The 26,108-nt window shown below is 28.4% G+C and overlaps 5 protein-coding genes and 1 long non-coding RNA gene across 9 annotated transcripts; 3 read left to right on the plus strand and 3 right to left on the minus strand.

The window, feature by feature from the left end:
* Nucleotides 1-2,382: 2,382 nt before the first annotated feature.
* LOC132948078 (F-box/SPRY domain-containing protein 1-like) lies at nt 2,383-5,183 on the minus strand. Its single transcript, XM_061018373.1, has 2 exons — nt 4,489-5,183; nt 2,383-4,406 (listed from the first exon to the last, which is right to left on the minus strand). The coding sequence occupies exons 1-2, from the start codon at nt 4,895-4,897 to the stop codon at nt 4,042-4,044; spliced, it is 774 nt and encodes a 257-aa protein (XP_060874356.1). The 5' UTR covers nt 4,898-5,183; the 3' UTR covers nt 2,383-4,041.
* A 246-nt stretch (nt 5,184-5,429) lies between these two features.
* LOC132948077 (vacuolar protein sorting-associated protein 37A) lies at nt 5,430-7,551 on the plus strand. Of its 4 annotated transcripts, none has more exons than XM_061018371.1 (9): nt 5,430-5,585; nt 5,697-5,976; nt 6,042-6,231; nt 6,295-6,395; nt 6,456-6,513; nt 6,573-6,732; nt 6,803-6,954; nt 7,034-7,153; nt 7,233-7,551. In XM_061018371.1, exons 2-9 carry the CDS (start codon nt 5,891-5,893, stop codon nt 7,305-7,307), a joined length of 942 nt encoding a protein of 313 aa, XP_060874354.1. In that variant the 5' UTR covers nt 5,430-5,585; nt 5,697-5,890; the 3' UTR covers nt 7,308-7,551. The 4 variants fall into 4 exon arrangements, 3 of the variants coding, with proteins under 3 accessions (XP_060874354.1, XP_060874353.1, XP_060874355.1); XM_061018372.1 differs by having other exon boundaries at nt 5,466-5,590; XR_009664993.1 differs by having other exon boundaries at nt 5,445-5,976; nt 6,803-6,980; nt 7,233-7,261.
* Nucleotides 7,552-8,530: 979 nt separating this feature from the next.
* Nucleotides 8,531-10,121, minus strand: LOC132948075 (solute carrier family 25 member 3-like). The gene is made up of 2 exons (XM_061018369.1): nt 9,894-10,121; nt 8,531-9,757 (listed from the first exon to the last, which is right to left on the minus strand). The coding sequence occupies exons 1-2, from the start codon at nt 9,982-9,984 to the stop codon at nt 8,817-8,819; spliced, it is 1,032 nt and encodes a 343-aa protein (XP_060874352.1). The 5' UTR covers nt 9,985-10,121; the 3' UTR covers nt 8,531-8,816.
* Nucleotides 10,122-10,355: 234 nt separating this feature from the next.
* On the plus strand, nt 10,356-13,907 carry LOC132948079 (uncharacterized). Its single transcript, XM_061018375.1, has 6 exons — nt 10,356-10,579; nt 11,445-11,712; nt 11,789-11,918; nt 11,989-12,118; nt 13,255-13,308; nt 13,419-13,907. Exons 1-6 carry the CDS (start codon nt 10,544-10,546, stop codon nt 13,569-13,571), a joined length of 771 nt encoding a protein of 256 aa, XP_060874358.1. The 5' UTR covers nt 10,356-10,543; the 3' UTR covers nt 13,572-13,907.
* LOC132948080 (uncharacterized) lies at nt 13,335-14,813 on the minus strand. The gene is made up of 2 exons (XR_009664994.1): nt 14,313-14,813; nt 13,335-13,505 (listed from the first exon to the last, which is right to left on the minus strand). It is a non-coding gene; the product is annotated as an uncharacterized LOC132948080 (long non-coding RNA).
* A 3,455-nt stretch (nt 14,814-18,268) lies between these two features.
* Nucleotides 18,269-22,677, plus strand: LOC132948599 (actin-related protein 5). The gene is made up of 8 exons (XM_061019138.1): nt 18,269-18,555; nt 18,633-18,730; nt 18,792-19,008; nt 19,068-19,351; nt 19,430-19,639; nt 19,723-19,806; nt 20,666-21,082; nt 21,747-22,677. Exons 1-8 carry the CDS (start codon nt 18,447-18,449, stop codon nt 22,335-22,337), a joined length of 2,010 nt encoding a protein of 669 aa, XP_060875121.1. The 5' UTR covers nt 18,269-18,446; the 3' UTR covers nt 22,338-22,677.
* The last annotated feature ends 3,431 nt before the right edge of the window (nt 22,678-26,108 follow it).

A 26,108-nucleotide genomic window follows, 5' to 3' on the forward strand; every position in this document is an offset into this window, starting at 1 on the left:
CATAATAAAGTATTGTAAATAACATCGTTTTCTTGCATATAATATATTATGTAGATAATTATTTAAAACTTAATCTTAAAAAAGGCACTATAAATTGTAATTCATTGTTATGTAATTTTAAATTAACAACTACATATTTTTCCAAATAGGTGCTGCATAAAATTATGTACTACATAATTTAGTACTTAGGTACTACTGATTTAATTGTTTTCAGATTATTTATTAAATTACATGTTAGTAGGTTTATAAAAGTCTTTATATTTAACAAATGCCTTTTTATAAACTGATCTTTTTTATAAATATCACCATGGCCACTAGATAAATGAAAAAGAACACAAAATGGAATATAATTTGTTATTTGTGTTTGCTTTTTAAATACAAGTATACAACTAGGTATTCATTTTCTTGATTAATTTGATAGTACAAAAGTACAACATAATTAAATAATTAAAACAAAAATACTATCCTATTGATATGTAGCCCAAGTCAGATTGAGAATTATGTTTTACATTTTTATTAAAATAATTTAAAAGAAAATGTATATTCTATTTGGTTAGTTTTTTATCTAATTTATTTTTATAGTTCAAGATATCAAATACACAACTGGGTTGTTATTATTTTGGAAAATTTATAAAATGTAGAATATAGAATGTAATTATTTTAGAATATACATTTAATCCATAAGTTATAATCCATGATAAAGTAAATTTCTTTATCATGTTATAGACATGAACTACTACGGTATAGTAGCTGTAAGCTGTGGACGCTGTAGTAGAACAATGGGGAAGTAGTTCATGATTATCATTTATTTATCATCGTCGTCGTCGTCCATGATAAAAGTCGTTATGAAATCAAGGTCGGATTCATAATAATTTTCGTAATAACCGCTATTTTGTTGGCGGTCATTTAAAATTTTTTTTCTAAATTCTAAATTTGAAGATTTGATTATTATTCTAATCGATAAAACACTAAAAATTAAAATAGTGATGTCAGTTCAATATGGAGTGGATCTAGGGAAGGCCTTAGCCCCTTACTAACTTGTTTAGTTCCCCAAGATGTTTATAAGTAATAAGTTATAACTTTTAACAAATAAAATTGGATTTTGAATAACTACATTATTGAAAAAAAGGGGGTGAGCATGCTTTATGAATCATATAATGTATTTCATAATTTTGATAAAAATATGTTATTTTCAACTTCGTTATATTCTCACCATAGATGCTGTCTAAATATTATATATATTTTGTCATGGATGCTGTAAAATAAACATCATATTGTAGTTAACACTTACTACTTGACGTCATATTTAAAATATTGACGATATCTTGCATTGTGGGGTTAAATATTGGAGTAAATTAACATATGCCTTTAAATATTGAAAGGAATTAACCAAGTCTCAAAAGTTGGGCCGATCCAGTGGCGTCATTTGAAGGGTGACCGTGACTAGGTGAGCATTTTCCTTTGTCTGATTGTAAAAAAATGTCCAGTAGTTGGGCTGGTTGTTAATGTCTTGATGGAATATCTAATTTTGAGGAAATATAATACTTTGTTTGTTCATTTATAGACCCTGATACTATGACATTTAAAAAATAAATCGATATTACTCTCAAATCCATCCATGATATCGAAAAATCCTCTGTAATAGAAGGTATACTTATTTAAATCATTTTAATTTTTCAATTACGTTTTAGCAATTCTGTTTCATATTCTTGTTGAATTGGTTTGACCCCTTCTAGAAAAATATAAAATAAAGGTTCTGAATTAGGTAACATAATTATTTAGCACCTTCATGTCTTTTTGCTTTAAAATTAGACTGCTCTTGTCCCAGAGACGATTCAAGTTAAGTAAGATGGGAATTTAATGAATCAAAATAAAAAGTTAAGAGAAAATTAGCTTGCGAACGAAGCATTATGTTTTTTTTTTTGTTCAGTTATAATATAGGCTGGTCTAAAGTTTGCTCACTCCTTTTAAAAACTAAAATTACGCCTCTAAGAGGATCGCCACTCTCAAAACCACTAATGGGTAATAATAGGTAATAACTAATAAGTGAAAGAAATATTCTTGATATTACATTTTTGGAACTAATAAGCCACTCAGCAGGTGGTAAATTTAAAATGACATAATATTTATTAATTATTATTAATTAAGAGTAACTATAAATTATAATAACCATAATACTATTATATAACAATCTGTATGTAAATACATAAAAACATAATGCAATAGTACACAATGTCATACTCACATTTCACATATTATACCGCTAAATTGTATGGTCATCTACATAAATCTAATGAACTGGGAAAACCTTACATTAAAATAAAACTTTTCATAATATTAATATAAAAGTTAAAAATATTAGAACAATATTAACAACAATAATTGTTAAAAAATATTAAGAAGAACTTTTATTTAAAATATATTTAAACATCTTACAATAATTTTTTAATTAGTTTAAAATAACACAAATAACAGGAAAAACTTAACTATAGGTAGTATTCAACAAAAAGTGGAACTTAGTAAAATAAACTAAAAATAATTAAACGCTAATCATACTATGTAAATACAAAAATTAATTTTATTCCATACATGACAAAAAGAACAAATACCAATAAGTATATTATAATTTTTGTTATGTCAAAGGTTTAAAAGCTAATACTATACATTTATCTATATAATTATAATATTTAATTTTAGTCACTGAAAATGTGTAAGTTACAATGAAGTAAAATTAAGTATTTTAAATTAAAAATCAGTAAATTATTTAATTGCTGAATTTATATAAGAAAGACTAGAAATGTATCTTATTATAAAATATTATAATGTAATATCTGGGGGCGTACTGAAGAGGGTTTTATTGGGGGGCTAAAGTTGGTACTTTGGCCAACTCTAAAAATTGATCTGGTAAATTTTGTTTTTGTTATCTTATATGAGCCATTTCATCGTTACGCTGCTAAAATGTTTTTATAATATAAGAAAATAACAAATTCAAGTTGTAATACTAATTATGAAAGAATACTCATTAACATTAATTAGATATAAAAAAAAGGAGTGGGTACTGGTCTGCTGTACAGTAGGTATAGTAGGTAGGGTTGATTATAAACCCCGTACGCTAGGTTCACCCATGTCAGTATCTACATGACTACACGTATATATAATTCTTGTGTAATTTAACAAACTAATATTAGTAATTATTATAATTATTTAAAAATATTGTGTACTTACTGTAATTATTAAAAAGATAAAGTTTAGTGAGTGTTGATTAATGTATGTAAAAGCTAAAAACTTACTAGTATATCAAACAACTTAATTATTAATCCACAAAATAATTTAGTAGGTTTTATACATGATTACCCAAAGTATAATTATGGTATAATTTTAGTTTATTAAATATTAATTTTATGTATGAAAATTGAGAATTTTTTTGAATTGTAAATATCAACAATACAATATATTATACTATTTTTTTGATAGTAAAAAATATTATATAACGGGGGTGGCAAACCTATAGCACATATTTTTATTTCATTGTTAAATCTTGTATTCAATGTAAAATGGTCTAAACTCTTTTTTGCCCCATTTTTCCATACGATAGCAGTTACACCACCAGAGGCATAGCAGGGTGGTAGTTGACCCCCCCCCCCCCCAATTGATATTTTTTCCCATAGTAAATGTATTATTTATACATGAAAACTGTAAAAAACTTGGTTTAATTAATACTTAACCCCCCCTCCCCTGTTTCATAATCCTGGCTACGCCACTGTACAGTATTTTAAATACCTAAATACTTTTGTAATATAATTTAATATAATTAATATGAACATAGAACAAATACTGGAACTAAACATTTCAACGTATAAACACTTACTACCACCCTACAAACTATCAAAAAAGCGATGAAGACTTAAAATATTTTTTTTTTAATAAATACATTGATATTGTTGAACTAAAATGACAAAACATCAACAAAGGAATTTAAACCTTATGTTTAACAGTATTTTATATTCTATGAGATTGAATTATTACAAAAACTATATTTACTTAACCATATAGAGGCTTACCAATATATACTACTGATATTTCCGTGTTACCATAAACAGCTGACACAGAAGGATATAATTTAGTTTTAGGTAAATTTTTAAAAGCTATACCTAAAAATTCATTGCATTTTTCAAAGTGCAAAATCCCATTTTCAGAATCTAGTATTAATTGTAATTTTTCACCGATTTGATATTTAGGAGCATTGTTTAACAATGGGTAGCTTCCATGTGATACTCCATTGTGTAACAAAATGTTATCGATTAAGTTCCAACCCCAACTATGCTGGTCAATACCCAACAGAGGTAAGTAACCACTACAATGCACTGGAGCTTCTTTTGTTGACACTCCAACCATTGCAACTGTACCTATAAAAATAATAATTGATATTTGCAATAATTTCTAATTTCTAATTTGCAATAACATTTTACGAATTTAATATGTTTTTACCTAGTGGTCCAGTCCATGTAATTTCCCATACGTGTTTACCACTGTTATAACCAATTTTAGTTCTTGCCATATCTGTACTTTGGGCGACTGGATTGCGATGTAATGTGAAACCATTTTGTTTGACGACAATGTGCATGGAACAATCGTCTGGATTCCATGAATGATATAAGGCGCGTAACTTAGCCTTATGGTTGTGGAGTTGTGACAAAAGTTCAGACTTAAGTAGCTCTTTGGGTATCTTACGGCGACACATTAATTTCCATGGCTCTGCTCTGCCATTGTTAATTACTCGATACCAATTTTGACAGACCAACATGCAGCTAAACAAGTCCGACAACTCCAAGTTTGAAAATATTATATCCAACACTAGGTCGGGTAAGTATTGTGGTGCGTGACAAACGTCCATCATAAATGTCTGCAAATGTTAATCACGAAAACGGATGCATTTTTTCCAAATTATACCACTATTTAGTGGGATTAATGTATATACTATGTACAAATGTATATTTTGACGTATATTATTATAACTATCAATGAGTGGTAGAGTCAAAGAATGTAAAACACTAAAACGTATTATTCTACATGAAAAAATAAACACATTTTGTCATGTTATTCTGTATTTATTTTGAAATTGTTTAAATTTATAACAAAATATGATAAATTAATTGACAATAATGATTACTACAAATTTAAAATTTGATACTGTTATCAAATTTGTATCATGAGCATGATTTTTTTATTGTTATCAGTAGTTATATGATCATGGAGTAATATCACCGAACGCATTAAATCTCTATTATTTGAAATAGGAGTGGTAGTCTTCCTCGGCTTTTCATTGGTCCTTGATACTTTAATATTACTATATATATTATTAACTCATAAAACGCGCGATAAATATAAGCCAATCAAAGGACGAGGATGACTCCTACCCTATTCTGCGTTGACTAAACGAAATTCAGCTTGTTGTGATCATACCTTGTTATTTGGAAAACCATGGCTTTAGAATTTAGATTTTAGATATTCACAATTTAGCCATGGTACTTTAAGATTATATCTTTGATAATCCGTAATCGTGATTCTGTATTTCTGTGTTTACAGTTAAGTTGAGTAGTTTGTCTATGCTTAATAACACTGATCACTAGAATAGTGAATACTGAATACATCAAATTATTATACAAAATAATACAATTAACATTTTTCTTGTCTAGACATTAAATATATCTCATTCAGTTTTCAATTTAAAACGGTTCCGGGTTCGTGCATGATTGAAGACATGACTGACTCAGCTGCGAATTCTAGACAAATTCGGTGATTGAATAAATTTGATGTTGATTACACTATTTCGTCCTGTCGACTTTTACTTCGATTGAGATTACAACTTTCAGTGACCAAATTGTTGAAAATGCTTTCCACAAACTTGTATAACAACATCGACTTATCCAGAAAACGTGAACAACAAATTGATACGTTAAAAGTTTTTAATGAAAAGTAAGCAAACGTGATGATTCTAGAATGTCAGCTGCATGTAATACTATAACATACATGTAAATTAGTGTTACAGAAATTAGTTTTGATAAAGAATACTCTGTTGAATTTCCTACAAAAGCTGGGAATTTGAGTCTGGTCATTGAATTGGGATCAAAATTTCCTTTCGAGAAGCCCACTATGAAAATATGTCCTCGAATTACCCATAAATGGGTGGAAACTACTGGTGAAATTGTTCTAGCTCCAGGATTGATGAATGTAAGAATTGTCCATCATGTTATCCCATTCGTACATTAATTTTCTATTTTGGTATTTTTACAGTACACTATTCACTCTGATTTAGGAAGGGTAGTACAGGTCATAAGAAGAGAGTTTGAATTAGACCAATCACTTACACTGGCAAATGGTGGTAATAATAATGGGTAATTTATATTCAACTAAATCCAAACTAAACTAAAATTTTAGTCATAGATTTCTTAAAGTTTTTCAGGGAATATCGTCATTGGTTCTTCCAAAAATGCAATCACCTCTCTCAGTAATGTAAGTTCAAACATATTTTATCAACAACTTTTAATTATTTAAACTTTGTTTTCCTTTAGGATGTAGAATTTTTTAGTCTCGCGAAATTAACGTCAGCTGAATTACTACGTTTAAATAATAATGTTGATTGCCTAGATGAATTTATTTCAGAATTACCATCAATTGAAGCATCTAATAAAAACATTGAAAATACCATCACAAAAATAATGGACTTAGCAAGTAAAAACACATATACCTATTTGATATTTATGATTTTGAAAAAAAATTATTAGGTATTTAATATTTTTAGATTCAAACATGTCTAAGGAAGAACCAATAAATAATTTAAGATTAGAAATATCAAAACAATTAGAAACAATAGAAACTTATCAAAAATCATATGCTGGACTCTCGACAAAGTATGTTAAGTTATCAGAGAAATATTCTCCACAATCAATTTCGGTAAAGCATCAAATACCTACGTTTAAGTATGATAAATGGCAATTGTTCAACAAACGTATAGTAATAATAACCCTTCCAGGATAATTTAAAAAAAGCTGCGTTGAAATGTGATGAGGAAAGTGAACGAATAGCAGAACAGTTTTTAAATGGCGATATAGATTGTGATAAATTTCTACAAGTGTATGTGAAATCAAGAACTGTAAGTTTAAACACTTAAGTTTTTTTTTTTTTTTTTTTTTCGGAAAATCATTTATTAATTTTATTTTTATTTAATTCAGGTGTCTTATACAAGGAAGGCAAAAGAAGACAGACTGAACTATCAGTTAAAGCAATTGAAAGAGGCTGGGTTTTAAATATTGTTAATTTTATAAGTTTATAACTGAAAAATGTTATCAATTTTATTATATTTGTGTGCATTTGGTGCAATATCAAATTTGGTTAACCCAATTTTGTCAATTCTTTATTGTATCTATATCATTCCGTGTTATGTTGAAGCCTTTAAAAAGCTTAATACTCGTGAAATGACTATGTGATTTAATCTGTCTTTTAAAAGGCTTGTTCAATTGATTTTTCTATTAATATATTTTTATTTATACACTACTGTTTAATATTCTGACCTATACCCAGTGGCGCCAAATACCTAATTTATGTGCCATACTATATTTTTAAGATTTGGAGGGGGGCATTGTAGGGTACTGCATGGGATCCCACCGTGAATCCAGAATTTACGTTGAAATGTAAAAATAAATGATTAAACATTACATTTTATAGGTGCTTGTGAAATTAAAATAGCGGGAAGATAGGGGCTCCTCGATTGTACGATGTCATACTATATTTTAAACACTTCGGTGCCACTGCCTAACCCTATCATACAAAAAAAAAATTTAATATTCTTAAATTCAAAAAAAAAAAAAATACCATGACATCTAAAATGTTCTCGGTCGGGTGGTGCTGCTGAGTGCCTGCCCACAAATGTTAAATTCTGTTACTTTATATTATTATATATCCTATTTGCTCATTGTACATAATGTTGTATAGATTGTAAATTACTTAAATAAATAAAAAAACATTCTAAAATAATAACTTCCAGATATGAAACCATGGTCATGTCTTTACCGTGATTGTAAGTGGTCATATCAATTATCAGGTCTAAATAATTAAAACTCCGCAATATTACTATAATAGATCAGTTCATGTTATGACCAATATATAATGCATTATGATTACACAGAAAAAAAAAAATTACATGCTTCCAACAAGTGTAACTTTAGATAATAACTATAAGTGACCATGAGGAGAGGTTACACTGAACTAAATACATATCTGTAAATGTATATAGTTTGGTGAGAGGTTACCGTTTTTTTAAAACTTCTGATTAAATGGAAAAAAGGTAATATATCAAACTACATCATGAATAATAATAGAATATTTAATGTGTGCCAAGTATTTTTATCTATATTTAACACTCATAACAATTAAGACAAAAACACCAACATCATCATTCATCACTAAAAAAAAAAGATTTTCGTTATTTAATTCATGAAAAATCATAAATATTACACAAGAAAAAAACCAATTCAGAACATACATAGTAACTTTATTAAGACATTAACATTAAACAAAACATATTTTTACAGTAGTGACACAGCACTCTAACATTTTGTATTCTAATAATACACGTGATTGAGGTATTTTTAAATTGGAATGAAATAAGCGTCTAGTGTAAATGTAAAACATAGCTAAAATCACTGTTATTTGATGTCAAATGCTTCTCAAAGATTAATAGGTGCAGATAATTTACATTTAATTTAAGTAAGACTGACAAGGTTCTGAATTGATTAAATAGTTGAACTAGCAACTGTTTATTCACTCTTTGACTTCGGTGGTGCTGGTGGAAGTGGTCGAGGAATGTTCAAAGTGACTTTCACGGAATCATAGATAAACCATTGTAAAGCTGTCAAGGTACCGATCATAATAATTCTTGGGCCTAAACCTTTCCACAAACCACCAAAACCAATTTTTTTCAACACATCAACGGAAGAGGCACCTTTTTCTTGGTTCAATTTTGATACTAATGTATCAGCTGGATGAGATACAATGGCACAGAAAACTCCTGCAATATAGCCAGCAGCAAATGTTACAATCAATTGTTCTCCTTTACTGCAATCGGCCCTTGGCTTGGGTACAACATGAGCATAAATTAATTCAACTGTTCTTTCAAAACACGCAAACTTCATCATGGTATAAGGAATTTGTCTCATCCATAAAGGTACTAAGCTCTTGAAGAAAGCAGATGCGCCTTCTTGTTTTAACATTTTGGGAACCGCTTCACGCATAGTATTTGCAAAACCTGGTGTAGTTTGGATTTTGACTTTGATTGATTCTAAAGGAACAAGACCAATGTCGGCAAAAAGTTCAGCAGATGCAGAGGCAGCGAGGTAAAGAGATGTACGCCAGTAATACGCATTTTCTTCTCCCAATAAGTCGGCATACAAAATTTTGAAATATTCGTACAAACCAAATTTACCAAGACCTTGAATGGAATAACCCATGGCAGTCGGAGCCCAGCCCTTAGCCAATCCTCTAACACCTTCGTCGGCCATGGTGACTTTAAAACCATTGATGAGGTTCTTGTATTTGGCAGGGTTCACCTGAAGACGACATTTTACCAAATCTAAAGGTGTGACCATTGTATGTGTAAGACCACATGAGACAATACCACCGAGCCCGCACAGGGCAAAGTATTTAGGTGACCCAAACTCGCAGCTATCTTCATTAACTGCGGCTGCAGCGATCGTCCTACCTGCAATCCAAAATACTCAAATAAATAAAAAAACAAATTTATAACATTGACTATTATAAACGATAGTCGAGTGGAAGTTTGAATTGCGCTTCGATCCTATAGATATCGGTCATAATGAGTAAAAGTTCAAATGTACCTGGAACGAGATGAGCTGGGAACTGAGGCACATTTTCCAAGGCATTCTGTTGGTCAACGGGTTTTTTGAGCTGATGGAACGGAGAATACATAGTGATCAGTTTGATATTGCGTCTAGTGTAAAAGGTCGGCAAAGAAGATTTTGACAGCAGCGACCACGCGAAAATAAAGGAGTTGCCGGACGCCGTAAAATAGGCTAAGTGAATCTCGATTCCCGATTCTAGAACTTTGCCGTGGTGAAAACTGAAAAGAAAAAATGTCAGACCATCAGCTGCATTTCCCAGGTTGGCCAAAGAAACAAATGTGAATAGACTTTATAGACATAACATATTATTATTACTCTGTGGGATAGACTGGATTACCTCCCTCCAAATAAATAATAATATCAATTATCAATTGTATTTTATATTCTTATCAATTTCGGACAAGTGCTTATCAATCAAATTAAAAAAGACGTTTTGATAACGATTCCCTCGATTTCGTTTTAGGCAATAGGCATAGAGATAGAATAATACATGTCATAATATTATAATATAAAAGATTAATAAACAACTTAACTTTTACTTACCATATTTTATATTATTCGTTTAAGATAATTGTTCAGTCTTCTGGGGTATTAGCTAATAGGTATATACTACAATTTTGAGAAAAATGTCGGACTCTAACGTCTCAAATGACGAGGATGAAGTGAGTTTACATACACCATTTATATTTTAGATTATAAGTAAAGCAAACAATACTAGGCAATTCCATTAATATTTTATTTGCCCGCCCTGTAAATTACTTATTTAATGGTATTATAAATTAAATTACTCAAAAAATATATACTTTTTAACCGTATTTTGTATTTATAAGTGAATTATAGTTTATTATAGAGATGTTCAAACTATTCGATTTTCAAACTGAACCAAACAGTTAATTCCAAATAATCGAACTGAACCATAAACTATATAACTTATAGTTCGGTTTGATAATCAAACCAGAGAAATAAAAGTAAAAGTCAGTTCTATAAGGTTTCTATTAGTTATCACTAATCTAAAATCTTTACTCGATAATTCTGTGGTGGTTAAATGATAAATAAATATTAAATAAAATAATATCCAATTTTGACCTTTCTAATGTTCGGTTCGAGTTCGATAAAACATTTGAAGAGTTCGGTTCGATTAAAAGTGTGTTCGGGTTTGTTAATTTAGAGAAAAGTTCAGTTCGATCTTAAATATTATTGTTTGTAACATCTCTAGTTTATTGTAAAACTACACAACTTATTCATTTGAAATTGGTAGTTAAATTATTAGATTCAGTTGTTCCCACTTCACCTACCTCATCATATTATTTATACATTGTGTATTGATATTATACATTTAAATACAAAAATAAATACTTGCATTAAAAAAATATTCTTGGACAAGTTTGATTTATAGGAATGTAGTATGTAGAAATATGTTAAGTTACTTACAAATAAATTCATCGTTATGTAGTTAAACATATATAATTATATATAGTATGTCCTTGATGTAAAATCTTAATAGTAAAAATAATTTGTTTTATACAGAGTCGTAGTTTGACCAATGGCATTCTTCAATCACAAATTGAATGTCTGGACAATACTACAGTATTAACGGACAATTTTACACTTTTTGATGTGCTAAACAAATTTAAAGATCAAGTAAGAATTATGGCTGCAAGAGTGAGTCAGTTATATCAATGTATGAACCTTGTTAAAAATCCAACTGATCCATCCACACACCAAGAAGTATTGAAAGTTAAAAAAAACATTATTAATGGCATTACCCATTTATTGAAAGAGACAAAACCTTTAAGTAATTATAAAAACATCTTAAATGCTTATGCTTATAATTTTATATGTACCTTCCCTAATTTAGTATTTTTTTAAAGATTATCCTAATTTCCAATCTCTAAGTTCAGTAAAACTTCTAAAAACTTATGAAAAAGTATCTTCAGAATGTAAACTACTTCTGAATAACATCAAACAAGATAATGTTAATATTACTAAACATACTGATCGGTAATTTAATTATTTTATACCTAATATTATATTTATGTACAGTGCTTTTAAATAAAATTATCATATATAGGTTCAACAATTTATCAATATTTATGAAGGATTTCCAACAAGAGATAGAAAAAATTGAAGCTCAAAATACTATAAGTACAGAAATGGAAACTGAGGTTGCTCGAGAATTTAAGGAGTGCAAATCTGATATGGTAAATAAATTTTTATCACCATTAACTTAATATCTCAGATTTTATAATTAATTATTATCACAGACTAATATATCTATTCTAAATCAAGGAAAAAAATCCCCTTACCAAAAAATATTAAACATTGCTCTAATTATTCATTTAATTTTACATTTAACAAAATTTAATGCATTTTTTCCAAATTATACCACTATTTTGTGGGATTAAAGTATATACTATATACAAATGTATATTATGATGTATATTGTTATAACTATCAAAGAATGTAAAACGTATTATTCTGCATGACAAAATAAATTAATTTTGTCATGTTATTCTGTATTTATTTTGTAAAAATTATTTAAATTTTTAACACTTCACATTTTGTACAATAAATTAATAGACAATAATGGTTACTACAAATTTAAAATTTGGTACTGTTATCAAATTTTTATCATGAGCATTATTTTTTTTAATAATAAAATAAAAAAAAATACACATTTATGTAAAATCAATACATTCATCGCTCCACTCAAAATCTAAAATAGTATATGTCATTCAAAAATAACTAGTTATATCACAATCAACATTTAAAGAAAATAGAAATCATAAAACAAAATATTCTATACATAAATATATAATGTCACACAATAAAATAAAATTTATATTTGATAATTTTTTTTCGGGATTTTATTTTGGGGCTTTTTTTCTGAATATCATTTATTCTATATTTTCTGTGACAATATACAGTATGTTTTCTTGTTAAAGTACCTAACACAAAATATTTCTGTCTAATGAACTCAGCTTGAACTGGAGAAGCTGAAAATATTGAAATACAATTTTTTTTACAATATGTAAATGTTTAGTCGTAATGTTTATGCACAGTGCAACTTGAATTTTTTTTAACTTATTTTGACCATTGACTCTAAAACTAAAGAATGATTAAAATAACTCAAAATCGCTTCAAAATGTAGTCAATCATAAGATCACCAAAAATTCAATAATTTAAATGAAAATGTAATTTATCATTTAGTAAATTTTGGTTTAAATGTTTAGGGCATGGTTAAAAGGTGAAAATTACTTTAAAAAAAAATGGTTTACCTTTCAAATATTATAATATAAACTTCTGACTGACTAACAATATTTATTTTTATTTTTAGTATTCATTGTTATCACAAGTGGATCCTTCATCTACACTGAAAGAAATTTTAAGTGTAAGTTTATAAAAGATAAAACATAATTTGACATTGATACTTAATAATACCATATATATTTACAATCATAAATAATATTAATAAATAAATATGCATTGATATGTTTAAAGTTACTAGTGGAGTGTAATGATGAAGATGAAGAAGATTGCTGGGTGGACCTTACAAATATGCCTCATTTAGTCTTGCAATGTCATAAGCTGAAAAAACAGGGATTTGTCTTACAAAATGAACAAAAAAAATTTCTTTTTAAATTAAATATTTAAATAATAATTGCAGTTTATTTAACTGCAATAAACATTTTGTTTAAGTTGAAAAGTAAATATCTTATTTTTTATCAAAATGAAATAGTATGTTATTTTATATAAATTGATACAATTGTACCTATATACAAGTTTCTTATTATCATATTTTAGTATTTTACCATACATCCCTCTGCCAGTATAAACTTGTAATTAAAGAAAGGTTAGTATTTTTTATTTTATAAATGTAAAAAAAAAATAATGAAATAAATGTACAACATAATAATCCGTGTAAACTAAACAAACTGTTTATTTACTTCTAAGAATATTTTACATACAATAAATTATTATAATATATTATATTACAGAAATGTTTTAATTTGAGTGCATATACTATATGTCTATATACATTATACCATTGATTTTAGAATATACTTTATATTCTAAAATCAATGATTATACATATGTATCAATCTTTATTTTATAGACAAAATATACACTATTATAAATAGCATTTATTTTAAATGTTGTATTTGTTTAATTTTTGGAATTCAATGATAATGTATTATGTGTAATTTAGTATACTATATACTTTAAGATTTTGTGCAGGGTTTTTTTTTTGTCTGTCATCACCTTTTGGAGCATTAAAAATGCTTAGATTTTCATCTTTTTTATCTTTTCTGGGAGGAAAATGAATGTATGTAATAACCTAACCGTAATTGGTTTAATTTACATTTGAGAGTAGAGGTTAGGTTGTTGTAATACCTAATAATTTGTCTGAGGAGAGTTCGGTGTGCGGCCAACAAATTCTTGTGTGGCATTTTTGTGTTTGCAGACGTGAGTAGGGATTGAAAACGAGTTTGCACAGGATCTTTAAGTATGAGAGACGAATTCATTTGATGCTGCTGATTGAACAAGTAGGTACCTACATATTTTATAATTCTATTTTTGATATTTTCTTTAAAATTAAACTGTTGGCCAATCATGTATGTCGACTGTCTTATCGTTTATTGTTATAAATAATTATATTAAATTTAGGTACTCAATTCTATATAAATTATAACTTATAAGAAATATTAAGATGACGCCACACCCGCATGTGTTATCTCCGTCGTACAAACGCGTAACCTACCAAATTTACGCTCAGAAATTCAAGTCTTATGCCGTTAGCTTAAAAATCAGAGTGAATCAACCTATTATAAAACTTGAAGTAAGAACGTTATCTGTGTTTTGTTGGAAGTTTTTTTACGATAATTGAGTTTTTAAGTATACGCGTGTATAATAAATGTAAATTAAAAATGCTCACGACTCACTTAAAAACTGAATTATCGTAAAAAAACATCCAACAAAACACAGATAATGTTATTGCCATCAAGTTCCATAATAGGTTGATTCAATCTGATTTTTAAGCTAACGGCATAAAACTTGAATTTCTGAGCGTACATTACGCGTTAGTAAAACGGAGACAACACACGCGGGTGTGGCGTCCTCTTAATAAAGTGACTAATAAGTAATGAGTATTGAGTAACGATTAACGTCGATACTCGATAACTATCACAAATTGGCAATATAATACTCTACACATTAAAAAATTTATATCTTAATTTCAATTATTTACATATCTGTGTAAATTATTGGAACTAGAAAGGAACGAAAATTGTTGTTATTTTTTCCTAGAAAAAAAGAACTTTCTTTTTTTATAAAAAGGAAGTCGTTTGTTCCAAACACTGAAACTTACGCACACAAAAATATTAATTGAATGAGTATTTTTAAAAGGTATATATTACATGTACATAATATTTTATGGTAGAATGTTGCGTATATATTTTCCAGATTAAGTTTTTGTGTAGTGTGCACCATCTGACCAGATATAAAATAATAGAAACTGCGTTTTCTGTTTGGATCGTGTATTCGTATATAGATGAAGTAAGACCGTTTTTCCCGTTGATCCAAATATCCAAATACAGCAATGCATTTGGGATACGACCGAAAACTTAGGGTGCAATAGCGAAAAATATGTAACAGAATTGAATTAAACTACCTACCTATCAATTTTGTTGGACGGTTGTTAAAAAGGTAGATTGGTAGGTATATCAGTATATGAGTAATTTTCAAAAACCACCAGAGTTCACACCGGGGGTGGATAGGCCCATAGGGAAAAAGGGATTTTCCCTGTGGGCCCCTGTCTATGTTTATGTTGGGGGGCCCACTCGGGTCTACACATTGTTTTTTTGCAGAATACAATATTCACCAAATAGGAAAAGTTTAAATTTGAAACTATTCATTTTTTTTGTATAAATTATTATTACTTACTGTTCTTTTTAACAATATAATAATACCATGACAAGTCAAGAATTTTCTTACGGATCTTTAACATAGTATATTTTAAATTTTTATCGTTAATCGAAGACCGATATATCCTCGTAAGTTTCCCTAACACCTCCCACCCACCTATATTTTGTTTTTGCAAAATTTTTGCCCGATATTTAGTACGGAATTTGTACAATTTTTTTTTTGAAGTTATACGAGAATTTGTGTAGGGGGGGGCTATAGAAACGTTTCACCACCTCTTTTTTAAAAATACTTATTTATGTGAAACTTATATACAGATATTTAGTACGGAATTTGAACGACCTTATGCGAAATTTTTCAAAAATCCCTTACAGCCAAAAAAAGCATTTTCCTAATAATATTATGTCGTTTCCCCCAACTCCACCTAACTAAAAATACGTTTTCGCACGAAACATTTTATTTATAAGTAAATGTTACCCATAAATTGATATCTAATGCGAGCGAAGTGACCAAATTTTTCTTCAGTTTGGGGCCCATCAAATATTTCCCTGTAATATAAATACTACCTATCCACCCCTGGTTCACACCAACGGCCAACGCTTCATCGAACACTTCAAAAACTGTTTTACGGTTTGTTGGGCACTGTTGGAATGGCCCCACTCTGTTTAATACTTTAAAGGATATCATAAAACTAAAAAAGGTGGACAAGTGGATGTCGCTCTGTTGTACAGTAGGGTACAAATGGGTGGTGGGTCACTATATAATAGATGGTATTAAATTTGAATTCAATGATATAATTGCATACGAAAATCGATTCTGAGCGCGGTGACGGTTTGTCAGTGTAGATATTTTATATTGTATTTATATTGTTATTACTTATTATGAATACGGTACCCAGTAAGTTGAACTTATAATATTATAAAATTACTTACAACAAAAAACTAAAATCTTTATTCTTGGTTATTTAATATCCAATTATGTTTTTATATTTTGGTTACAGAATAACCTATTTACTCCAGAACGTTGTTTTAAATTGTCAATCCATAGCTATTGTTAACTTCTTCCCTCGGACAGGAACAACTATTTATCAGAAAAAAATAACCGATTTAAACAACAAAAACAACTTTATTAATTACTTGCAACATTTAAGCGCCAGGTCAGCCTCGCAAAAACAGCGCAGGTCATCACTCGCTTCACTCAATTTTAAAAACAACATTTTAAACATTTTAAAAATATTTAACTAAAAAATCGTTATTAAATTTGAAATTTGATAAATTATATAAAAAAATCGAACTTTAAATACTTATAAAAGAAAATTGTGCCTATGTATTTTTAATATTTTTCAACTACTATTGTAACAATATATCAGAAACCTTGTATTAAATTCACGCTTTTTGACCCAACAAATAAAATTGTATTGTAATTTATAGAAAAAAAAAACTAAAAAAATTGAAATGTCCGTAAACAGCTTGAAAACAATCAAAATATTTTGAAAATGTTATCAAATACGACAGGAATTGAAAATATAAACATTCAGTGAAATTTTCATGTAGGTATTTACAGTTATTCGTTTGAATTACAACTACATAACAAAATCGCTATACATGAAAAATCGAGTGAATATCCAATCTTGTAAAAATATGTACTTCAAACGCTCATAAAAATTTAATTTGATTTGCTTTTAGAAATTTTTTTTTTTTTGATGAAGGTAGACAAACTTATGAGGAATCTTGTATTACATTTTCAAATCTTAGATTTAAATAGAAAAATTTTTATGAATTTCTAACTCAAATATTATTAAATAATTTCAATTTTAATAGTTTTAATAATTCACAAGGCAACAAATTTCCGACTACAACATTTTGGCACCCGGGAGTCGGGACAGTACTGTAATAGCCAGCCCCCCCCTAAATGCGGCCCTGGTCTCATTGAATAGTTAATGTTAAAATGTAAGACCCACGCCATATTTATTAGATAACGATATGCTTTAAATTTAACTATCTAAGTATTGATTTTACAATGATGACTTGTGTTTATTTGTTGTGTCTATCACCATCCGCTAGGAGTTAATCTTTTTTTTAACTTCGGATTTTTACAAAAACGTTTATCATTATTTCTACTACAACCCAATAATACACCAATTAACTTAAAATTAAAAAAAAATAAGAGTTGTGATGTCTTTACTCTTTACTCTTTTAAGTTTAACGATTTTTTTTTTAAATGCTTACTGCCCGACGGTGCCCGTAGGTGTTGCACGAATATCTATCGTGGCCCGTAGGCCGTAGCTTAATTTTATTAGTTCAGTGTCTGTAGATCTTAAATCGTGGTAGTTACAACCAACTGGAAAAAAATATTTTGAAATATTGCCTACACTGTAATTATTATTATCATAATATTAGTTTTGGAAAGATAACAATTTTAAATTATTTAATATTTTTCATGAAAACCGGCAAAGTTGAAAGTTGACACAAGCTACAAATCATTAATTATCAATAATTATTACAATATTATTTAAAAAAATCTAAATTATTAAGTTACCTACATTAAACATATCTGTTTCATATTCTTAATTAAAATAATAAATGCTTACCATACTATTTATTTGATATGGCAGAAGAAGTCATTATACTTAAGGATCTTAAACTAGTCCCAGATAAATATTACGATTACTCACAAACTTTACGAAATTCCAAAACTCCGATAGTCATAGATAATGGTAGCTATATTAATCATACTAATTTATAATTAATTAGAACTTATTTGATTGTAAAAAACACCCGTTTATTTTATCAGGTTCGTTTACTTGTAAAGCTGGTTGGGCAACGTCTAGTGTTCCAAATCTCATATTTAAAAATATTTTAGCTCGTCCAAGAAAAGAACGAGGAAAAAAAGTAACAAATTTATAATTCATGTTGAGTACAGGTTTTTAATTTATTTAAAATGTTTGTTTAGGATGGCGAGACATTAATAGGGAATGATATAGCAAACATAGAAGCTGTCAGATTTCAGTTAAAATCACAATTTGATCGTAATGTAATTACACAATTTAATGTCCAAGAACAGATTTTTGATTACACTTTTTCACATTTGGGCATTGACAGTAATGGTAGCATAAACCATCCAATAATAATAACAGAACCAGTTGCCAATCCTAATTATTCTCGGCTACGTAAATATTTTAACTGCTAGACATTGTGTTTATGTTACATTAATATTATTGTTTTTCAGTAATGTCAGAACTATTGTTTGAATGCTACCATGTGCCTGGCATTTGTTATGGAATAGACGGTCTATTCAGTTACCAACATAATGGCCATAATGATAAAACAGGACTAGTTGTGAATTGTGGCCATCACACAACACATATTATACCTGTAATAAATGGTACTCCTGATTTAATTAATAGTCGTCGAATTGATGTCGGTGGATATCATATTACTTATTACTTACACAAACTTCTACAACTTAAATATCCAGCACATTATAATGCTATTACTCCAAGCCGAGCCGAGGTATTTTATAACAATGTGTATTATAATTAAACATGATTACTTTAATTTTGATTGACTATTATTAAAATTATATTTAAGGAGTTGCTTTATGAACACGGATTTTTGGCGGTTCATTATACTGATGCATTAAAACAATGGTCAGATCCAGAGTATTATGATCACAATGTAAAAAGAATACAACTTCCTTATTCTATGGCTGTTCTTTTAACACCAGATCAACAACGAGACAAAAGGAGAGAAATGGCTAAAAAACTAGTGGAGATGAATGCTAGAAAAAGAGACGAAAAAGTAATAATAATGGCTGGTTTATGTAACTAATAATTATAATTATAAATTTAAGATATAATCAAAAATTTGGAAATGTTGTTCAGTTAGCAGAAGACGAAGAACAACTTCATCAATTATTAATGATCCGAGAGATGATTGAAGATGGAGAACCGATCGAAGAAGTTAGAGTAAGTATTCAAGTCATCAATATTTAATAACAACATTTTTTTTTTATTGTATAGAGTTCATGTGTACAGTTCTGTGTCTGCTATCTGTGTTATTAATGCCGCTTGGCCGTATGCCGTGCATTTTGGTGCCATGGTGATAGTAGGTCGTATGGTGGTAGAACGGGGACAAAACTACAATTTAGGGGAATTTTCTGAAAAATGCCATCTGGGCACAAATATTGACAACTGTGGAATATTTTATAATTTATAGTAAATACAGAAGCAAGTACAAAATGATCAACATATGTTTGAATGAAGAAAATATCTTAAATTATGAAGTTTTAATTTGATGAGTCAAGTTAATAATTTACCAAGATAAATGCCTAAATAGTTGAAAAAGTTTTGTATATGGGAGTGGAAAAGTGTCAAAATGTTTAGGGAAATTATTTGAACCAACATTTATCAAACACCCGAGCTACATCAAGAATTACACTTGTACGAAAGAAATTTTTATTCTAATAAATAGGTATTATAACATAGCTGATTAAATATTTTGGCAATTGTGTCATTTGTGAGTTTTGAACTTCAAATTTTCTGGTGTTGTATATGACATACCAGGAAAATAATTAGCTACTAGTATCTTGGTTTTAGGCTAACAAAAAAATTGATTTTACCCTGTGACCTACCTGAAGTAATTTTGCATAACAAATTTATGGTTTTTTCAAATTTAACTTGCCTTAGCAAGCAAGTGACCCTACGTAATATAAAACTATGTTTGATCACATCTGTCCCAGTAGTCCACATACATCACAAATACCTTTGTTTCTATAACCAAATTAAATGGTATATTTATTACATGTTTAATCTTTTATACTTTCAGGAAGTATTACGATCTCATGGATTAAAAAATGAAAAGGATTTAAGAAAATTAATTACTGATCTTCAAACTAGAATTGATAGGGCAAAATCAAAAATTGCAGCTGCTTCTCTTAATGCTTCCAATGTTGAAGAACACGTAACGGAGGAGCCTAAATTAAGACTTTTTAAAAACAAAATTCAATTACCAAAAGAGGAATCTATATCAAAAATTTGGCTCAAAGATATATATAAAAAAAGGCAAGATATAATAGATAAAAAAACGGTTAGAAAACAGCGTAGACAAGATATGGCTAAGAGAGGAACAGCTGCATCCTTAGAGCGAATGCGACTAATTAGTCAGCTAGCAAGAAAAGATAAAAGAGATGATGATTTTGGTAGCAGAGATGAAGACTGGGATGTTTACAAAGTTATAAATAAAGTATGTTCATTGTTCACTTTATTCTGTTTAAAATAATTTTCTGTGTTATGCTAATTTTTAGTCTGTACTAGATTTACGATTTTAGTTTATTTTTAACTGATACAAATTATCATTGGATTGACTCCTTTTTAGTCATGTTCCTACAAGATGAATTATTTAAGTATATTAAAATTAATTCCATTTTGTTCTAAAATATCATCTTGTTGCTAAACATGAATTTCAAGTTAAGTAAAAATGTTAGAGTGGTAAGTTGATAATAAACAAAAAAATTTTCTTAATAATTAGGAATTATATTAATATTATTCTGGAAGTATTTTTGCAGTATCATCAAATACAAATAACACACACAATCCAGTTTTGTTTTGTCAAAATCTATGACATCCCATGATTTTAAATTTAGAGATTCGGCCATCCTTCTGATTTAATAAAAATATTATTTAAAAACAAAACACTGACACAATTTCATGAATAATTATCTCAACCTTTATATTAACCAAACTAAGTAAACCCATAGACATAGAATATATGGGTAGCATACTAAATAAGTGATAATTAATTAAAAAAATTATATTACTATAACTTTATTATAGTAATATAATAAATATGTGAAAAAATTATATAAATTGACTTTGAATATAAAAAAATGTTTAAATGTAAATTTTAGGAAGGTGGCGACACTGACAGCGAGGAGGAACAAGAAAAAATCTCAGAGCTTGAGGAAGTTTTACGATTTTATGATCCAACATTTGTTAGCTCTAACACCAATGAGGAACAAAATCCAAAAGAAGCTCATCAATTACATTTTGGTATAGAGCGCATGAGATGTACAGAAGTACTTTTCCAACCATCAATAATTGGTTGTGGTCAAGGTGGAATAACTGATACTATAGAATTCATTTTGAAAAAATATAATGTCCAAACAGCTAATGATATAGCAGAAAATGTTTTCTTAACTGGTGGTCCAACTAAATTGCCCGATTTCAAGCAACGAGTATATAGAGAACTCCGGGAAATGAGACCATTAGAATCTAATATTAATGTAAAATTATCCGACTCCCCTTTTCTAGATGCTTGGTCTGGTGCAAGAGAATTTGCTAATAAGCAAGATTTTCATAAATATTTGTTAACACCTGAAATGTATGCAGAAATGGGTGGTGATTATTTTATTGAAAACTCTTGTTCCAATATGTATTGTCCACTTCCTGAAGCTGTTCAAGAACCTGAGGGGTTAAGTGAACAAAATATAGAAATTTAATTATTTTTAAAATATTAAGATTAGTATGTGATATATGTACATAATTTATTTATTATCAACTATAGTTAATAATTGTATATAAATTTAGAATTAATCATAAATTAATCATCACCTACTTAATACTTATTATATTAAAATAAGTGTAGTTATATTTATGTCACTTTATTTGATTATATTATTCAATAATTTATAATTTTACATTATGAATGCTACACAATTATAAATCTAATATAGAGTTTAATATAGACATATCATGAAGTTTTTACACATAATACACAATTTTAATAAGATATTAATCGGCTACTTTTAAAAAGTCTCGACAAATACTGTTAAACTGTCCAATTTTTAGATGCGTCTCATCTGCTTAATATGTTGACTCTGCCTCAAGGCTCAAACACACTACATAGCAAATTTTCATTCAGAAAAACTAATTTAAAAAAAAAAAACTTTTTCTCATATAAATACAAGTGAAGTAACAACTAACCTAACCCCTAAACAGGGGTGGATTGGCATATTTTTTCAGCCCGGGAAATATGGATCGAACCAGCTCTGCTCGCAAATGTAAATCTCCCCCCCCCCCCCCCCCAAAATGGTCATCATTTTACTCAAATTTCAAAATTTGTTTAGTTTCACCCCTAAATTAGTAAAATATATAATAGGTACCTATAATTAAAGCTACAACAGTTTTGGGTTAGTCAGATAAGGTGGTATTGATTTTACAATGATGTATGTTTTTTTTTAATTTTATTTTTGTGTCTGTCATCTGCACCTTTTTTGGACAGTAAAAGTGCTTGGATTTTCTTCAACAGTAACTTTTCTGATAAAGTGAACCTAGTTGGTACTTTGGGGGGTCAAAAGTAAAACTTTCCCAGTAGCGACATGAAAAACAAAAGAAAAATTATGGAAGAACGGGAATTTTTACGCAAAATCTGTTTTCGAGAAAATCGATTTTGGTTTTTGGTGCAACTCTAATACAAATGACCGTAGGTACGTGAAATTTTGACTGAATGTTTATATTAGCATTTTCTATACACCATAACATTTTCCAAATATTTTGACTTATTTTGAGCTGTTTACGGACATTGTCAGTTTCCATTTTTTTTAGTTTTTTTTTCTAAAAATATCAATAAAATTTTATTTGTTAGTTAAAAAAGCTTGAAAATTTAATAGAAGGCTCCTATAGGTTATTGTTTCAAAGGCAGATGAAAAAAATTAAAAATCTTTTGTCACAGTTTTTATTTATAAGCATTTAAAGTTCAAATCTTGATAAAATACCAAAAAATCACGACAATTAGCAAATTATTTTGTGTTGAGAATTCATAAAAATGTTTCTTTTTAAATCTAAGATTTGAAAATGTAATACAAGATTATCAATAAGTTTGTCTACCTTTATCAAAAATAAAATATCTACAAGAAAGTCAAATTAAATTTTTATGAGCGTTTGAAATTCATATTTTTACAACATTTGATATTTACTCGATTTCTTATGATGTAACGATTTTGCTATTTTGTTGTTATTCAAAAACGAATAACTGTAGATACATGAAAATTTTAAATTCTAAACTGAGGGTCGCCAATAGTTTATTTTTTTAATTTAAAAACCTAACCAACACCGCCAATATTGTTCTGTGGTAATGCATACACATTGTAATGCTATAATAAAATATGGGTCGCCAAAATTGTTGGTGACATTATAGCAATAGTATATCCACAATGTTTTTTGGGGTGGGAAGGCTAAATATTAATTTTTCTGAAAATGTTGTTATTATTGAACAATTTTCGGCGAATAGTCCGGGATACGACTCTATTATAGAGGATAGTGGGCTAAAAAGTTTGAGAATTGCTGGATTATATAACGCATACGTAGGTCTATCATGTATATTCAATATTCATCTATGTGACTATGTATACCTACTGTATTACTAAAATCTACCATCTATACAATACGGACAAGCCCGAATTAAGGGGGGGGGGCACGGTCCCGGGACCCATCTTTATCCCCAAAATATATATTTTTTAACGCGTCCAATACAGTTTTCAAAAGTGGGTCAGTGGATATCGCTCTGGTCAGTGGCGTCCGCATGGGGTGGGGGGCTAACGGGCTGAAGCCCCCCCACCCATTTCCCGTATTATTATTACTTTAAAAATATAAATATTTATCAAGTTTCAACTGTCAACCATAGTAAGCAAGACGTACATTTCATATACGTCTTACCATAATGAATTCATTTTTGAAAAATATTGTACTTGCATACCAATTTTCCTAAAATGATCTGTAATTTTTCGGTAAAAGTATGAACTAAACTTGTATGAAAGACTTTGTATTAAACTGTCTAGCCTTAGTTATACACATTTAATATTTTATAAGTTTTGAACTATATAAATTAACTGTGGCTTTGACGAAATCTGAACTTTAAATGCTTATAAAAAATAACCATGATTTCTATGTTAATATTTTAACTATAATGAAAACTTACGTATTACATTTTTAAGCTTTTTGACCGAATAATTTTTTATTGACATTTATAGAAAAAAAAAAGTGAGGACGGTAAACTAAGCTTACCAAACAATTTTAATTTTTTTTTCTCCAATTATTTTAAAAAGCACTGAGCATTTTCAATTTTGACCTCTAAAAGTACAATTTGCTTCCAAAACATACATCAGGCATCGAAGTTTATGATCAGGGCATTTTTCTACCAGAAAAGTTGAGAAGTTACAACAATTTTAAAATACCACAAATAAACGTCTGAAATTATTAGACTGGACAAAATGAAAATAATATTGTAACTAATTTTCAAGCCTCCCCCATTGAAAAATCCTGCGTACGCCACTGGGTCTGGTGTACAGTAGGTTACAAGTGGATCACTGTAATGGATGGTGTTAAATAAAATTTGAATTCAATGATATAATATCATTATATAAGAAAAACGGTTCTGAGCGAAAACGGTCAGTCAGTCTATAGGTTAGGTTAGGTTATAAGTACTACTAAGTACTATATTATTGTGAATAAAGTAATTTATATACCTATTTACGTGGAACTTTGTTTTAAATTTTCAATTCTTAGCTATGAAAGTTGAACATTTTATAAATTTTTAACTACAGAATAATCATTAAATTTTAAATTGGATAAATGTTGTCAACATTTGAACTTTAAATGCTTGTAAAAAAAATTGTGTGTTTGTATTTTAATATTTTTCAACTGCTATTGTAACAATATATGAGCAAGGCTCCTAGGAGCCTTGCATTAAATTGTCACGCTTTTTTACCCAACAAATACAATTTTATTGATATTTATAGAAAAAAAACTAAAAACATTAAAAATTGACAATGTCCGTAAACAGCTCAAAAAGAGTCAAAATATTTTCAAAATTTTATGGTGTATAGAAAATAAAAATATAAACATTCAGTAAAATGTTCATGTATTTACAGTCATTCGTTTTTGAATAACAACAAAATAACAAAACCGCTACATGAGAAATCGAGTGAATATCCAATATTGTAAAAATATAAACTTCAAATACTTATAAAAATTTAATTTGATTTGCTTGTAGACTTTTTTTTTTTGATAAAAGTAGACAAACTTATGAATAACTTTGTATTACATTTTCAAATCTTAGATTTAAGATTTAAGAATTCTCAACTTAAAATAGTTTGCTAATTTTCGTGATTTTTCCGTATTTTGTCAAGATTTGAACTTTAAATGCTTATAAAAAAAAAATTGTGACTAAGGATTTTTAATATTTTTCAAATGTTATTGTAATATTATAATAA

Source organism: Metopolophium dirhodum, chromosome 7 (assembly GCF_019925205.1).
Source record: "Metopolophium dirhodum isolate CAU chromosome 7, ASM1992520v1, whole genome shotgun sequence".
NCBI classification, from domain to species: domain Eukaryota; kingdom Metazoa; phylum Arthropoda; class Insecta; order Hemiptera; family Aphididae; genus Metopolophium; species Metopolophium dirhodum.

What these genes read in the sequence shown, in the direction of transcription:
- LOC132948077 (XM_061018371.1), top strand. Translation starts at nt 5,891, where the DNA reads ATGCTTTCCACAAACTTGTATAACAACATCGACTTATCCAGAAAACGT. An exon ending in TTAAAAGTTTTTAATGAAAA is followed by an intron (nt 5,977 to 6,041) that starts GTAAGCAAACGT and finishes CATGTAAATTAG; the next exon opens with TGTTACAGAAATTAGTTTTG. An exon ending in AAAAATAATGGACTTAGCAA is followed by an intron (nt 6,733 to 6,802) that starts GTAAAAACACAT and finishes TAATATTTTTAG; the next exon opens with ATTCAAACATGTCTAAGGAA.
- LOC132948079 (XM_061018375.1), top strand. Translation starts at nt 10,544, where the DNA reads ATGTCGGACTCTAACGTCTCAAATGACGAGGATGAA. An exon ending in TCTCAAATGACGAGGATGAA is followed by an intron (nt 10,580 to 11,444) that starts GTGAGTTTACAT and finishes TGTTTTATACAG; the next exon opens with AGTCGTAGTTTGACCAATGG. An exon ending in GAAAGAGACAAAACCTTTAA is followed by an intron (nt 11,713 to 11,788) that starts GTAATTATAAAA and finishes ATTTTTTTAAAG; the next exon opens with ATTATCCTAATTTCCAATCT.
- LOC132948078 (XM_061018373.1), bottom strand. Translation starts at nt 4,897, where the DNA reads ATGATGGACGTTTGTCACGCACCACAATACTTACCCGACCTAGTGTTG. An exon ending in TACATGGACTGGACCACTAG is followed by an intron (nt 4,407 to 4,488) that starts GTAAAAACATAT and finishes TTATTTTTATAG; the next exon opens with GTACAGTTGCAATGGTTGGA.
- LOC132948599 (XM_061019138.1), top strand. Translation starts at nt 18,447, where the DNA reads ATGGCAGAAGAAGTCATTATACTTAAGGATCTTAAACTAGTCCCAGAT. An exon ending in GAAAAGAACGAGGAAAAAAA is followed by an intron (nt 18,731 to 18,791) that starts GTAACAAATTTA and finishes ATGTTTGTTTAG; the next exon opens with GATGGCGAGACATTAATAGG. An exon ending in TCCTAATTATTCTCGGCTAC is followed by an intron (nt 19,009 to 19,067) that starts GTAAATATTTTA and finishes ATTGTTTTTCAG; the next exon opens with TAATGTCAGAACTATTGTTT.
- LOC132948075 (XM_061018369.1), bottom strand. Translation starts at nt 9,984, where the DNA reads ATGTATTCTCCGTTCCATCAGCTCAAAAAACCCGTTGACCAACAGAAT. An exon ending in CCCAGCTCATCTCGTTCCAG is followed by an intron (nt 9,758 to 9,893) that starts GTACATTTGAAC and finishes TTTGGATTGCAG; the next exon opens with GTAGGACGATCGCTGCAGCC.